A 15,992-nucleotide genomic window follows, 5' to 3' on the forward strand; every position below is an offset into this window, starting at 1 on the left:
GGGTTTTTCTTCTAAGAATTATCTAGAACTTTTTAAAGCCAATTTAAACTTTTTTCCAATCACCATATTCTCTGGCAAAAAACCCCAACATCCTAAATTCAGAGTACTGTATAAAACCAAACCTCTTTATTTTGAAGGCACCATTTAATCCTATTTGTTGCCCACTTGGAAAAGAGATTCTTCCCCCCCCAGTTTTTCTCACTCACATTTTCAAGTCATTTTACAGATCTGTCATACCACTCCCTAATGATCTGTTTTCCAGCCTGAAGAGCTCCAGTCTGACAATTTCTGCCAGTTCACAGATAACCTCATACCTTCCTCCATAGTTGAAATACAAGATAATGAGACAGAAGACTGTCAACTTCTCCTTGTGTCCAAAAATGCACAGAAATTTGGGGGAACTGACTATTAAAAAAAGAAAACTTCCTTACCACTGGGTGGCTTGGGTCGTGGTGGGACATTTTTCTTCGGTGGTAATGCTGGTGTGTCTGATTTGCTTTTGAAAGGGTCATCTGAGAATCCCATCCCTCCAAAAGAGGAGGCAAAGGGGTCTGAAGCTACTGACTACATGAGGAAAAAAAAAAAAAAGAGAGAAAAAGATGGTAAAGCACATTGTAGAATATCTGCTGTTTCATGTTTCATGAAACCTACAAGTTAACTCAAGTAAAAGCATTAACTTCAAAAAATGAGGACAGATTCACAGAATTATGTCAGTGGTGTAAGAGGCTAACGCCCACTGACAGAGGTGCTAGGATTTCACAAACATTCAAACGTACTTATGCCCTTAATCTCTTCAGTACTTCTAGAACTTTTGGTCCTAGCAAAAAGCTGATGAGAAAAATAAAAGGAAGCAAACCTCTACTTTTTACTATTTAGCAATGAACGGTCATACGACAGTCTGTCCTTCACTCTGATAAACAGAGCCATGACAGAAACTGGAAAAACATAGTAGACTGCAGAACAGATAGCTTTTTTCCAAGCTTTCTTAAGTCACACACAGCTCTTTTTTTGTAAAAGCTCAGGTAAAATTCCCAAACTTTTTAATGTTTCCCATATGTTTAATGTTTCCTATATTCAAGCTGGCTCTTCTGAAGGAGTCTCTTATTGATTAAAAAAGGCACAAAAATTCATGCCGTGCAGGGAAATTTATCATTCCGAAATGAAGAAACAGGAATTCAGTGGGCAAAGCTAAAGCTCACAGTCGGACCTTTGCTAGAACTTCTAACTCCAGCCAAACACATCTGGATTTGCACAGACTGCTGCCACCTAGTGGAAAGCTGAACCCCCGCAAAAACCAGTAAGAAAAGTTAGAAATTAAATACAAGAAGTTTAATTAGTCAAAGGCATACAATAACCTATTTTCTAATTAACATTTACTCTACAATGTCGAAGCATTATTGTGGAACTAAGTGCAAAAAGTTGGGCAACTGATGTCAACTGTCAATTCCAAACTCCACCTCAGAAAGCTAACAGGAGACTGGCAGGATCCAGACAAGGAAAGGACCTAGTTCTATTTGAAAAACCCTATATGCTCAGTTTATACCAAAAACCCAAGGAAACAGCAATTCTGTTTAAGAGCTATGGAATGCCAGCGCACCATAGGAAGGTTTTCCACCTTCCTCTGGTTCCCTGTACTCACGGAGAAATTTAAGGACAACTCAGGATACTGTAAGAGATGAAGTAATCCAAGAAGCAGATTGCAGGACTTAAGAGGAAGGCTGGACACTGAAATATATTAATATATATGGAACAAATACCTTTTCTTATATGTAAAAACTAGAAGTTATTTCTTATGCTCCACTGATATTTGAAAACGTTTGCAAAAAGTTGATTCATCCCTGCCGAACCTACCAGACTTTGTAAGACTTTGCTATACCTCAAATGGATGGAAAATGCTTTGCTATGTAACTGGTGAGGCTATTCGGAAAAAAATGAACAAAAGTGAGTTGTCAGCTGAAAGTTTACAATTGTCTCATACCCTTAAAAAAAAAAGTACCTGTACATACATTTTTAAAAGGACAGCTGCTTTCCTTGTAACCTTTACCTTTGACATCTGACTGAAGTCTGCAAATCCTTCACCACTACTGAAAGCACCACTTCCAAATGGATCTAGTGTTCCAAATGGATCTGAAACATACGGGGGCGGGAAAAGTGCGATTTAAAATAATGCTTAAGAAATACAAAGAATGCTTGATGGCAGTAAGTACAAAACTAGGCAGGTGATTTAAAAGCACTTGCATTTTGACCCAGCAAGAAATGTTAAAAGAGAATTCCATAAAACAATAGGTTTTCTACCAGTTGTTCAGAGGAGGAAAGAAAAGAAAAAAGAAGAAAAGACAAGACAGAAGTGACATATATAGTGTATGCAAAGACTTAATCTTCTTAATCCGTAACAGAACCACAATGTATTTCCTGACAGTTCACAAGATACTTTCTTTACTTTCAACTTTTACATTTGATTCTTCTTTCATAAAGAGATAGCTCCTAATTAATTTTCATGAGAAAATTTTTTCTTCTTACCTGGACCTTTTGAAGAGATACTGGAAGACGTAAATGGATCACTGCTTTCAAAAGGGTCAGGCTGAAGAAGAACACATACACATAATTATTGTTCATGTACCGTGCACTTGTCTTTTGATGCATATCACAATCTCTTGCTTTAAGACAAATTATTTCCAGTTTCAGACCACTCTGTTCAGTGGACATATGTAGTAGGATAAAACCGACTGATTATATGAAATCTGCATTACTAGTCCATTTGGCTATTGATAGTCTTGAACAAAACACCAAGTACCTACAAGTGAAACACATTCAAGTGAAAATTGTATCATGCTGAAATACAAGCGATATTTGTTACCAGGGCAAAATAAGAAATTACACCCAGAAGCATTCAGTCTTTCAGCAACAGAGACTGAATATTCTAGTCAGGAATTTACATTATTATTAATTCAGAGTCTGTATATCACTTTAAAAAAAAACAAAAAACCAAAAAAACCAGGTGGTGTTTACAGTTGCTCTTTGGTTTGAAAAGTCTGCTGTTACCTAAGTACAAACCTATACTGCAAGACAAACTAACCTCCTACTGACTGATACTGTAATATTGTTTCAACATCTGGTTGGCAAAAGTCAATGAATGCCGTAAGGGTGAGGGAAAGGATTAACTAAAAAACAAGACAAAAAATTCATACCCTACCCCCAGAAAACACACACACACATACATGTTAAGGACAGCTTAAAGAACTGTGACTATACATTTGACAAACGTGTTCTGTGCAGTCCTTCCACTGTGTTGGCTCTATTGTCTGTTGGTGGCTCAGTAATCCTTTAACCACAACAGTTCCTTGATCCAATTCACTACGTGACCGCATAAATAGAAACATCGATGGAATGGAGGTAATAATGTGAATGAGTGGGTGCTGGTGGCTTGAAATTCCCAACAGAGGGTGGTGGTGGGGAAAAATCCACCTAACTCCATCTTCAAGGTGAATATAGATCATTATCACGGAACTAAAAAGAACAAACTGCTGATTGCCTTAATCCAGGGGTCCTCAAACTTTTTAAGTAGGGGGCCGGCGCACGGATGAAGTGGCAGGCAGTCATCTGCGGCTGCTTGGTTTCCCCCCACAACTCCCGGTGGGGGGCGGGGGCAGGGGAGTTCTGTAAATACTGGGGGCCGGATTGAGGACCCTGGGGGGCCATATCCAGCCCGCGGCCGTAGTTTGAGGACCCCTGCCTTAATCCATACTGAAATTTTAAGAATAAAAATAATGGTGCTCCACCAGTTTGAAAAAAATCATTTAGTGATATTTTGTTCCTTCTAGCTTTCAGACAATAAGCTTGTCAATAGTAAAGAAATCTATTACGTGTAGATTTAAGAATTACTGACCTTTGAGGGTAAAGCAGGGGGTTTTATGAATGGATCTGAGGTAAATGGGTCACTCTTCACCTGTTTCTTGAAGAAATCCTCAGGGGCAGAACTACAAAATGGGTCACTTTCCTTAAATGGATCACCTCCAAATGGATCTAGGAGGAATATTAAAAGGTAAACAGAATGTAGCATCTATAGAGTCCATAATGAACCATTCCATGTTTGACCTAATACTCAATGATGCAATTTTTCTTACAAAACACACACACCGATTTGGTAAATCAGATTAACTTCCAGATACCTCTCTAAACAAGGTATTTACTAAGTCTGAACAAGTACATGTTTATATTAAGGTTATGGACTTAATAAAGAGTTATACGCATGTTATTAACATATTGAACCTGAATGCACACCCTGTCAGGTTTCTACAGTCCCACATGCAAACCAAGAATCTGAAGCCAGGGCAACCTTGGGAATCTTTGTGTTTGGCTACAAACTGTTTATATCACATCTGTCCTGTCATCAAAAGGGCTATTACCTGCTGGAGCAGGTGGTTGATCTGCAAAAGGATCATGCTGGAATGGATCACCTATGCAGAACAGAAAAATAATTTGGTTTATCCACTATTTAGCAAGATGATAAAATTTGTGAAAACATCATTTACTCAACAATTGGTCTTCAAGGTCTCAGGTAAGCCATTCATCACTTACTGCCTTTGAAAGGGTCTGCTCCCTTAAATGGATCAGATTTGAAAGGATCTTCTGACTGGAATGGGTCTGTATGCAATTCTTGTGAATTATTGGTAAACATCAAGGCTTTATTCTTAAATGGATCATCCTAAAAATTAAGAGGAAAATCTTTACAGCAACTTACCATGATTAAAAAACTCAGTTACCCATTTAGCAGAAATTCTACGGTATCCTGGCTCCTGTTTAATGATCTTAAAAATTACTTCCTAAAGAACTTTCTGAGTACGTGGCTTCCAAGCAGAAGCAATCACACAGTAAAAAGAAATACGTAGCCCAAGGCTAACACAGAATACATACAACAATAAAAGATTAAACTGTTTCTCATATTAATACATTCAGTCCTCAAATACTTAAATAACAAAAGCAAACCAAACGCCCAACCATCACACTATCAAAAAATTCTTCTCTCCCAGTTATTTTACAGCTCAGATTCAGGTAAGACTGTTATTTAAAAGGAAAGGATACACAAATCGTTTGTGGACTACAAATACAAAAAATCAGTACTCAGCAGTCATACTCAAGATTGCTTCTTGTTAACTCATTCTTGAGCTTGAAGCTCCAAGTACTGATTTCACATTACAAAGCACTACGCAGCAGGTAGAATGTCACCCCCACATTTTGACGATAGAGAGGTTTGTCAGCAAAGGCCAACCTACAGCTTTGTCAAACTATGATACCCCTCCCTGTCCTTCGTCTGTTTTGGGTCCCTATCAATGAAACCAGTCGTTGCCACAGCAGCCATATGTGCATACAGCACCTGTACAACAGGGCTCCACTGACAATCAAAGCCATTCAATTCTAACATAGCAAGTATCTAATAACTCCAACACTAGAAAGGTACCGGATTTCTTTTGCCCTTTTACAAGATGCAAATGAAGAAGTCTTAATACTTCCCAGAACAGCAGGGAGGAAGGTGGGGAGAGGAAAAAGAGGAAGGAAGAATTAAGAAACAGGAAAGGGCCACAATGGTTTAAAAAATTTACTATGAACATATACTGGAGTTTTCTTCCAGTAAGTCATTCTTAGGTTTTGCAAGAGAAGCATCTGGAAGTTTCCACTGGAAATTAAACAAAGTTTATGCAAGCCATGCAAGCACAGAAACTAAAGTGTTTTAAGACCACATATCTCAATGTATTGTTGGTTTTAATCTACACTTTTCTTCTGAGCATTTTGTTTTTACAGAGAAAGTGTACAGCAGGGCATAAAGGTATTATGCCTGATTAATATTTATTAATACACTATACATGACATATATTTAACTTCATATTAAATCCATAGCAAATACTGTGCTTATGAGGACCTGGAAAATATATTTCCCTAGTGAGGAAGCACCAAGTATATGTGCAAGTAGAATCAAGCAAGTATGCAACTTGTATATTTAAGCAAAGAATCAGACTAAAAAAAAAAATAATAAAAATCTTGTGATTTAGCGTATTGTTAAATATCCAAATCAACAACAGATACGCAAAAGAAATTGACTGGAAAAGTCTTTAAGAACCTGACAGATCTTATGAATTGGCAAAAATACTGATTAAAAGAAAATATAATAAATGAGATAAATGATGCTAGAATTGCTTAAGCAGAAGAGAACTATATGTATTTTGGGAAGGGAATATGTTTTTTACTGAAATGAGTAATAAACATAGCTCACTGCAAAGGAGACATTTGTACAGCTTCTTTTGGAAATAAGAAAGAAATACATGATTAAAGGGAAGTTCACAGCAAGAGAAGGCGTCACCTTGGTAAACTGGAGAACATGCAAGAAAAAAGCAGAACACCTGAATAGGAAATAAGTCCTACCTGCTAAGACTAAAGGTGTGACAGGTTACAAATCAGGAGAGAACATTACCTCTTCCTTTCTATAATTACAGTTTGCTTACATGCCCATACTGTTACAGTTTACACAGGCACAAAATCCTAGCCAAGGTCTAACCCAAAGCTTAAAAATTAGGCTTTCCACTGGCATTAACATTTTTGCCCTGCCTTGCACTGGAGATTGCTCCTTCGCAGGGACCACAATATTTGCTAATGTACCAAAAGCCAACTAAACAAACATAGTAATTATTTCAGATTAGGTGCAAGTCACAAACCTAATGACTGTAAAATACACTAAAAAACAGGTTTTTTTTTTTTACCGTAGCTCCATAATTACTTCTTTCCATCTGCCCAAGGCCTTCACTTATGTCTGCTAAATTTGTCAGACTACCACCATGAATCCCATTGAGAGCCTCATTATATTCTTCTATATTCTTATTGACTTCTTGATGACTCTCTTGAAGTTGAGAAAGTTTACTTCTTGCCTAAACACAGAAAAATGCTTTAGTAAGTTACACATTCAGTAACACTGTCATTCCTGCATTGCTGTTAAACATGGTTGGTAGGCAGCTGCATTCCCCTGCCCCGAGCTGAACTCTACCTGACAAACTGGGAATTAACCTACTAAGCACCAGTCAAACAATTAGATGAGCCATTTCCCTGCCCCCCCCTTCTGAAAAATAACCTTTCTAGGTGATGCTCAACTCTTAGCCTTTCAAGAAGCAAAAAAAGAAGTTGTATGAACTACAGCGAATACCTGGTTTATTTCTTCCTGTGTTGATTTTAAAGATTTGATTATTGTTTCAAGTTGCACTTTTCCAGCCTGGATACTCTGCTCTAGCTGAGTCTCTTCTTGCTGGAGACGATTCAGCTCTGCTTTTGCTCTATTAAGGTCATCTTCCTGTAATTTTAAATCTGATTCCTGAGATTGAATCTGCATTTTTAGTGATGAAATCTGAAACAAAAGTTAAAAAAATCAGAGTGAAATTTGAAATAAATGCAACTCAGTAGATTATGAATTTATAATAAATAATATAAAGTTGTAAAGCAACCTATCAACTGTGAAGTAAGATAACAAGAACTTAATATGAAGAACTGCACGCTTCTTCATACGATGGTACACAAAATCCTTGATGAAAGCACATCGGACATCAATAAACCCAAGTAATACTAGTATTTTAAATCACAGAAATACTAATTGTAGAGGTAGTGATTTTAAAGGTAAAAGTAGTTTTCATAACTTGGCTCTTTTCCATTCAAACATTCATCAAGTATTATAAAGTTGATTTTTAACTCTTATCAGAGTTAAAACTACACAGTTACATGTGACTTACCTTATATACTTTCCTACATGACCTTACACATCGAGTTTCTACGTTAAGGCAACGTGCTAGCTACATTGGCAACTGTATCTCCCTGCAAACCCACTTAATTCAGAATAGCTATGAGGTTCACAGTGATCAAAATATGCACTAACTATGTAGAAAAGGACTCCTGGAAATCACCTGGTTCAACCCCCCATATATGACCATTATGAAAGCTATTCAGGTTAGCAAAATCCTTTCTTGACCTCTGTATTTGTGTGGAAATTGCTATTTATGGTAAAAATGAATAAACAAAGCAAGCTTATTCATTAAATAAAGAGCATTTCCTTCAACAAAAGACACAATACTCTTGAGCACATCCAGAATTAACATACACTCACCACCTGTGTTTCTTCCTGGCATTTCTGCCTTACATCATTCAGCATATCTTTCAGTTTGGCTTTCTGCTGGTCCATTTCATCCAGGCGGTCTTGTGCATCTTGTTTCTGAGCCTCTAGCTCTTGCAAGTTACTCGTCTCCCTGTCTAAATCATTTTGCAGCTCCTGAGGAAAATTCCACAGTTTGTAACTTACATTTAGCTGTGGTCTTACAGGAATGATTACCACAGATGAACAGCCTAGCAATATCCAAAAGATTTTTGAAGTCATACAGGCTACTCCCTGCATGTGTACATTTTGTTTATGCAGGAACTTGCATGAAACATCAGGAAACAAATCAGTGCCCAGATGGAGAGACTGGGACACAGAGCACATGTAATTGAGCTATCCTAATTATCAAAACTAATACTCTTTGAACAATGTTTTCTTAAATTACAGTGTTAGCCAAGAACTAACAAAAAAGACATTTAAACTGTTCACATACCATCTTCTGTTTGTATTAACCAGCATCAGAAGAAAATATTTCTGATGGAGAACAGAAAAATAAAGATCTTTCTGTAAGTTAGAGGAAAATCCCGTGAAAGGAGGAAAGAAGCAAGATGAGGAAAGAAGCGACATTAGGAAAGATAGAAGAAAGAATGCTTAATTCCTTGTATATTACTTTAGATTAAAATGAGAACTAATAATGATAAAAAGAGTTTTTACCTGGACTTCGTTGGTTTTCTGTCTGATTGATTCTTCCTTTTCCCTAATGTCCTGCTCTAGTGAATATTTTTCCCTGCAAGATAAACAAGCACATGTATTCATGATTAGTTAAAACTATACAACACACATGCAAAAATCAATTAAATATTATTTTGGAAACACCATGCAGCCAAAAATGCTAACCCATATCCTAACATATTCTTCAAAGGAGTAACGTGTACACAAATCAATTACTCCACAAAAGATACTATCTGTTCCATAATCTTCTGAAGTCATCCGGTAGAATCCAGGCTGGCTTTACGTAACTGGCTAACTGTAGGGTATCATTGGGATGTTTGCCACCAACTTCAGTGACAAGTAATGATAAACTGACTACAAGAAAACAAAAAGTAAGGGACATTAAGTACTATATACTTAATTGGTTCTCCTACTCCAAGATTTTTTTTAATTGTCCACAACTATTACCTCTGCAGCTGTGCAATTTCTTGACTAATATCATCCAGTTCCTTCACACCTGTGAATTCTCCTGATCCAACGGAACTTGAACTATCCTGTTAAGAATGAAACTGTCTATTAACATGCAAATTGTAACAGAAGATGTAACAAAGGTGGACACAATCCTCGTTATATGTATTTGCAAAATTCTAAGGGAGACATCAACATATCATGCAGCAACCTCGGAGCATGCCACACAATTCTGCCAGTGACACAGGAAAATTTTCTCTATGCCATTGAAGAGATGGGATAGTTAAAATAGACAGCGGTTAAAGGACATGCACAATGTCAACAAATAAACTGCAGGCAATGGTGGAATTAAAATTCAAAACCTAAAAGAACACCTCTTCTGTAGTCAGTAGCAAAGCTTCAGGGAATTTAATGAAATCAGACTGTGATTTCAGTCTTCTTGAGCCCTGCCACAAATTAATGCCAATTTCTGCAATTATATCCAATTTCCTGCAGGTCATTTCTAAGCCATTCAGGTGTAGATCAGGGAAGATGCAGAGGGTAGCCCTTGCTTTTAGACAAGAAAATTGTCATTAGAAGTTTTTAAGAAAGGATCTCAGCCTTTGGTACAAAATTTGTCAGTATTATAAAATGGATTACTAGTTCTCTGAAAAAAAAAAATCACTGCAAATGAGCAAAAACTGCAACACTGAACTCACGGCTAGTATGACAAATCAGGAGACCTATCACTTTTAAATAACATTTAAAAAAGAATAAAGTACAGTTTGCTTGCTTTGCTCACTTTGAGATTGCTGTGATAACCACAGAAAGTTTGGCTTTATCCAATACAAAAAAAACCCCAAGAACCCAACCAACAAACCACAAACAGATAGCACAGAAAAACGTGACTCTTTTTTAGGAAACAATAGGTGAATATACAGTTTAAATAAGTTAATTAAGTCCTCACTTCTGGGTGAGCATTTCTTTTGTTAATATGCCATTAAGTAATCATAAACAACAATCCAGACTAATTATTCAATCTAGCAAATCAAAAGCTTCTAATATCACTTCTATCTTTTCAGTTCAGATAGAGATTTTCTGAGAAATCTGTACTGTATGCTGTACAGGGTCGTAATAAGGTGTTACCCACTAAGATTATGAAATGTTAAAGTGAGCTGCTGCATTGGTTAGGATAATACACATCTTTGTTCCACAGCAACAGAAAACTACTCTTTTATGTCCACAGTAGCATACAGTTTATTTCATGTTATATTCAGCTAAAAACACAGTATATGAAAAAAAAAGATACAATGAACTGAAAGTAATGAGAAGCTTAAAGCTCTTGCACCAATGTAAATTTATTGCCCACAGCTTCAGGGAACTGGTACATGAGTAAATTTAATATGCCAACGCTGAGTTGCCTGTCAAAACTTCTTGTCAGACCAATGTATCTCAAATTGTTGAAGGAAGCAGTATCACCAGGTCAAGAGCCAACACTGGTAACTTCACACTACTGTGACATTATCATCATGCCAAGAACAACTGTCACAGAAAACAAGAGCAAATGAACAGGAGAAGGTGCAGAAATAAAAACTTTTAAAAAGTTACAAGTAGCATACATAAATGAATTTGCATTCTTTTGGATGTTACAATTACTCACACGACGCATTTCTGTTAGTGCTGAGATCTCAGTTCCTACAGAGGTCAAGTAACCTGACAAAGTCTATAGAAAAAGGATATAGGAAAAACCTTAAAAGGACCAGAGCAACAGCAACAACTAAAATATGTTTAATGCTCAAAAGCCTTCTGGTTAGGGAAATAAAAAATATAAGGGAAAATACTATATCATTTATAGAAAAGATTAATATGTTAACATGACAGAAGTATATTTAATTTTCAGAAATCCACTAACACACTACTGAGAAAAGGAACAAAGCAGGGTTCAGTAAAAAATTAACTGCTCCAGTAAAATGATATTAACAGTGATGGATACAGGACTATGGACTGTCATGCTACGTGGGATGAATCAACCACCAATTCCCAGAACCTAGGAAGTCATCACTCTTCATCCAGCCATCAAAAAAATTTTACATTTTCTTGGGAGGAATTTGGTACTGATCAGAGTCAGGGACAGGCTACTAAACCAGCTTTTAACAACTCCCTGTAGTTAAAAAAAAACTACCAACCTTCTCTGTAACAAAGGAGTGTTTTTCATGCTAGACTTTTCACAGTGTTGTTATTCCTTTATTTATGGAATATTCTATGCGTTTTCCTTTACTTACTGTCCTGTGTTGTTAAAAAATTATTTATATTTCCAAATGTTAAAGAATTTTGTAAGAGGGGATAAGAAAAAAATAACTGGCAATTCTTTACCAATTTACCAAAAAAAAGTAAAGTACACAATTAATACTCAAAGCCCATTCCTTTCAAAGCTCAGTATTATCTACAAATAATCAATGACTTACCTGTATAGGAGTGTTCCTCTCTGTGGGAGGGATCATATCGGGGGACAATGTTTGTGGAGGATCAATCCCTTTACTGACCTTCTGTTGTATGAGATACATTGCTAGTGCAAACTGATCTTTGCTTAGCTTTCCCATCTGTCTTGTGTCTGCCAAAGCCCTGGTAAAAAATAGATCACACTTATAAACAAGGAAAGCTTATTTCTCCTCGACCAAGAGGCCTGAAATACACACATGCATGCAATTTTCTTTTGATTCAGACTCATCAGAGCTTGCTTATTCTAGTGAAAGAGTTCCATAAACAGAGCAGTATTTTATTAGACATATTTAACTGAATAGAAGATCGCTACTCTGAGAAAATATTTAGAGCACTAAAACTTAAAAAAACAACTGCAATTCAGACTGACCTATATCCCTTTCCCAGAAAAGCAAAGCAAGTATTTATTTTTCCCTTCTTTTTCCATACAGCCTACACATTGTAGTGCAGCAAATAGGACAAGTAAAAGAGGTTGGGTTTGCGGTTGGGTTTTTTTGTTTGTTTGTTTTTAATGTTAGGATCACAGTTCTGGCTGGATAATCTGACTTCCCAGATCAGCAAGTTACAAAAATACAGCTGCTAGGGAATTCTTACCATATATGTGCTAGGAGATTCTGAGACAGACCTGAATGCATAAAAATGTCCTTAACTTCTTGGCCACTCACAAAACCATCCATGTCTGTGTCTGTTTTTAAGAAAATTTCATCGTATCGCACTTTTTCAGACATTGGCACTACCCAATTCACAGATGGCTGTAAAACAAAAGTTTTGTGTTTCAAAGGAAGATAAACAGTCTTTATCAATACACCGAGTATATATGACATTATTCAGATGCATGCACTGAACATCTTGCACAATCAAATCTGTTTGTTAACTAGGTATCTCCCCTTTTCCCATGAATGTTTTAGCTTAATACTTTTTATCTGAATTATAAATACTGATAAACAGCTATTCACTAGTTGAAAAGAATTCATTCTTTGGAAATATGGACCCAAGTGGCCATACTAAGTCCTCATGCTAGTAATACAGAAGCTTTAGAAGGTAGATTAATTATTTCTTTGGTATTAAAGCAGATACATGAATAAAACATTTCTATGGTTTCACTTTCTATGAAAAGTGAAGATTCCGCATAAGATTTGCTACCTCATGGTCACTCTGACTAAAATTCACTCTTCTTCTGTTCTTTCAAGTCTTACCGTTCTGACTTCATTCCCTCCACCCAAATCATCCAACAACACACACATTTTCAGAAAGTGCTCACATGAAGCAGAAATCAAAAAGCAGTTTTATTTTTTCCTGCAGTTTACTGATACAAAACAAAAAAGCAGGGGGGTGGGGGGTGGGAGCAGAGAAAAAAAGATTTGTACCTGTGCTTGTTTGATGCTGTGCTTAGGAGACAAACTCCCTGTGCTGTTCAGACTGTTGACACTACCATGAGATGGGGTAGAACGGAGACTGTCTTTTGGTGGAGGACTTGCAGGGAGAACAGGAACTGCACCAGGAAAGACAGGTGTCTTCTTTCTTTTAGAAGGTGGTATGAGAGAAGGGGGTAATAGTGAAGGAACTGGCTCCTTCTCAAGAGCTCTATACACCAAATGCATTGCCTGCAAAGGCAAAAGGTCAGATACCATCAATAATTAGAAGAAAAAGCAACACGATTTTCCAGTGTCAGTCATTCACATATTAGTAAAACAAAGACAGTAAGATTAGAGATGTAAAGCAGAGCAGATAATTATGAAAGTAATTCCAAAAAGTTTAATCTTGATGACAGTCAAGAGTCAGTAGATGGATTTGAGAGAGATCATTTAATAGAACCATGTGAATAATTTAGATTAGAACAGGCGACTGTAGCAGAGAAAGCTGCAAAGCTCTTCAGAAAAAATAGTGATTTGCTCTAGCAGACACACTGTGAACTGAGAATTTAAAGCAACTTACCACAGCAAATTCATCCTTGTCCAGGTGACCATCTTTATCAATATCACTGAGATCCCAGACCTACAGCAATTATGACAAACACAATGATTTGGAGAACAAGTTAAATTTTGTGCTTTTCATGTTAATCACCATCATATTAAGCATGCCCTCTAAAGACTCCTTTTTGAGAAGATTGTATTAGTTACATTAGACCTAGCTAAACATTCTCTGATGAAACAGACTGGATTAGAGTTTTCTGGCAATGTGAATCAACACTGTCTCTAACATACTCTGGACGCAACACAGGCAGATTTTTTCATCTTTCTATTTTGCAGTTATGGAGTCATCAACCTGACTAAAAACATCCCAAGGTGGCCTTCAGAATTGTGTGGAGGGTATGGGCTACCCGATTGTCCAAATTTGTCTTAGAAGAAAGTTAAAATGTTTTAGAAAAGTCAGTAAATTTCTAATTCGCATTCCATTCTTAGATTTCTAGTTTTAATTTTTAGTCAAAAAAATACATCCACCCCCCCAAATTTTCCATAGGACAGAATTTAGGCATCTATCAATTTCAGTTCATTATTAGGTCAGGTGCGGTCAACAAAACTTGCAGGAGATTTAGAAGGATAAAAGACTTTGTGTACTCTAATATTCAGCCATCAGCTAGCACCATTTAATCATCAATAGGACTTGGAGATTGCAGAGTAGAGCAAATGGAAAGCTAAGATGGAAGCTCAATCATCTGAACTCTACTCCCAGCTTTATCCTTGGACCCCTGTACAAATTTAAGCTAGCTGATGAGTCCTTTGCCTTTTCCTCAGTACCCTATCCTGTCTGCAAACCTTTCTGAAACAAGAAAAACCTTCTCAAGTTTCTGTCATGACAATAACAAGACAAAATAAAAAGCCTTTCAAGACAGAGTACTTCACAATATTCAAGCACAGAATTAAAACAAGTCATACTTAAATTTTTTAGATAACATAGAGAAAGAGGCAGTTCTTCCTAAAGAGATGAAACTATGTAACGCAGATACATCTCTTATCTAGAATGTATTCATTCTCAGTCCCAGCAATATGCAAAACATTAAAGAATACGTTATTTTAAATGGAAGCAGAAAAATAATTTAAGGTTTGCTTCCCTTGCAAATATGCAATGGATGCATTAAGCTCAGATCTCCGAAGTATTTATAAATATACATGAAAAGAAATACATGACAATTTGACAGCTACTATAAATTAGGATGTTTTAAAGTGTTCTCTTGCACAAACAGTGCATAGATTTAATGGTATGTCTAATAACTTGTATTTGGAAAAATGACAAAACAGCGGAATATAATGTTATAAAAGCTATTGTGGTTTAGGAGAGCTTTTTCTTGTTTTTAAACAATCAAAATCAAAATTTTCAGCTCTTAAAATGAATACAGAGATAATGAAGCCAATCTACTCTAGGGCCCAAATTACTACCATTATTCTTACCTCTAAGTGGAAGACTTCAGAGTGCACTTAATGTTCCTGCTTTACAGCATGCACTCAATCTAAAACCTCAGCCAAAAACTGATCTATGTTGTTAAGTTACATTTAAATATTTAACACTGCAACTACAAGAAGCTAAATAGAGAATGGCTAAAACTAAACAACATACTTACCCTTCCTAGGATATCAAGAGGTAGCTTTGAATTCATCAGTACTGGTTTTACTTTGTCTCCTGAAAGTAAACCATTTACTGGCAAAAGGCTTTCAAAAATACCATCAAACTTTGCTTTTTCTTCCACCTAGTTGGTAAGAAATAGCCTGAATAAGTAAAAAAGTGTGCCTGTGTGAGTGTTGAAAATGAGATCTTGCAAGAAATAAAGACTGGTCAGTAATATATTCATAGTAAATTTCCAAGCTTTCTTGCAAGTGCCAACCATGCTGTTATTTAACTGTAAACCTCACAGAGCTGTATTTAGGAGTTTAATTTCAAAGCTAAGGTTATGATAGCTAAGTGATTTTAACATGCAGCATACAAGATGTGTCTCTGTAGTGTTCTAACAAGACAACGCATCCTGATTAAAACACTGCTGACCAGGTTTTAAACAAACTTTGACAAACTCTGTAGAATCGAAAACTATTATTTCCAAATAATTTGCTTCCCACTTTGAAGTAAAACATGCACTTTAAAAAAAAGTACAAAAAACACCCCCCCAAAACATCAGCATTAGAAGTTATTTTATTAAACGTCTACCCTTTGGAAAATGTTTGTGTTCAAAAATCAACTCAATACAAATATCGCCACAAATGTATCAAAATTTTTTTTT

General features: G+C 36.4%; 1 protein-coding gene across 8 annotated transcripts in view; it reads right to left on the reverse strand.

Moving 5' to 3' along the window:
- EPS15L1 (epidermal growth factor receptor pathway substrate 15 like 1) overlaps positions 1-15,992 on the reverse strand; it is a 46,503-nt gene that overhangs the window by 22,148 nt on the left and 8,363 nt on the right. For 3 of the 8 annotated variants that reach the window (XM_080385948.1, XM_080385945.1, XM_080385949.1), the window contains 17 exons: positions 15,342-15,467; positions 13,718-13,777; positions 13,150-13,386; positions 12,377-12,534; positions 11,749-11,905; positions 10,944-11,006; positions 9,305-9,390; positions 8,840-8,912; positions 8,138-8,299; positions 7,190-7,387; positions 6,753-6,917; positions 4,579-4,705; positions 4,407-4,457; positions 3,887-4,023; positions 2,521-2,581; positions 2,045-2,127; positions 432-564 (listed from right to left, as the gene is read on the reverse strand). In XM_080385948.1, the coding sequence (XP_080242074.1) occupies positions 432-564; positions 2,045-2,127; positions 2,521-2,581; positions 3,887-4,023; positions 4,407-4,457; positions 4,579-4,705; positions 6,753-6,917; positions 7,190-7,387; positions 8,138-8,299; positions 8,840-8,912; positions 9,305-9,390; positions 10,944-11,006; positions 11,749-11,905; positions 12,377-12,534; positions 13,150-13,386; positions 13,718-13,777; positions 15,342-15,467 (2,077 nt within the window). Of the gene's footprint in view, positions 1-431; positions 565-2,044; positions 2,128-2,520; positions 2,582-3,886; positions 4,024-4,406; positions 4,458-4,578; positions 4,706-6,752; positions 6,918-7,189; positions 7,388-8,137; positions 8,300-8,839; positions 8,913-9,304; positions 9,391-10,943; positions 11,007-11,748; positions 11,906-12,376; positions 12,535-13,149; positions 13,387-13,717; positions 13,778-15,341; positions 15,487-15,992 lie in introns of all 8 variants that reach the window. The other 5 variants (XM_080385947.1, XM_080385952.1, XM_080385951.1 and 2 more) reach the window with 4 other exon arrangements.

Source organism: Falco punctatus, assembly GCF_963210335.1.
Source record: "Falco punctatus genome assembly, chromosome: 4".
Lineage (NCBI taxonomy): Eukaryota > Metazoa > Chordata > Aves > Falconiformes > Falconidae > Falco > Falco punctatus.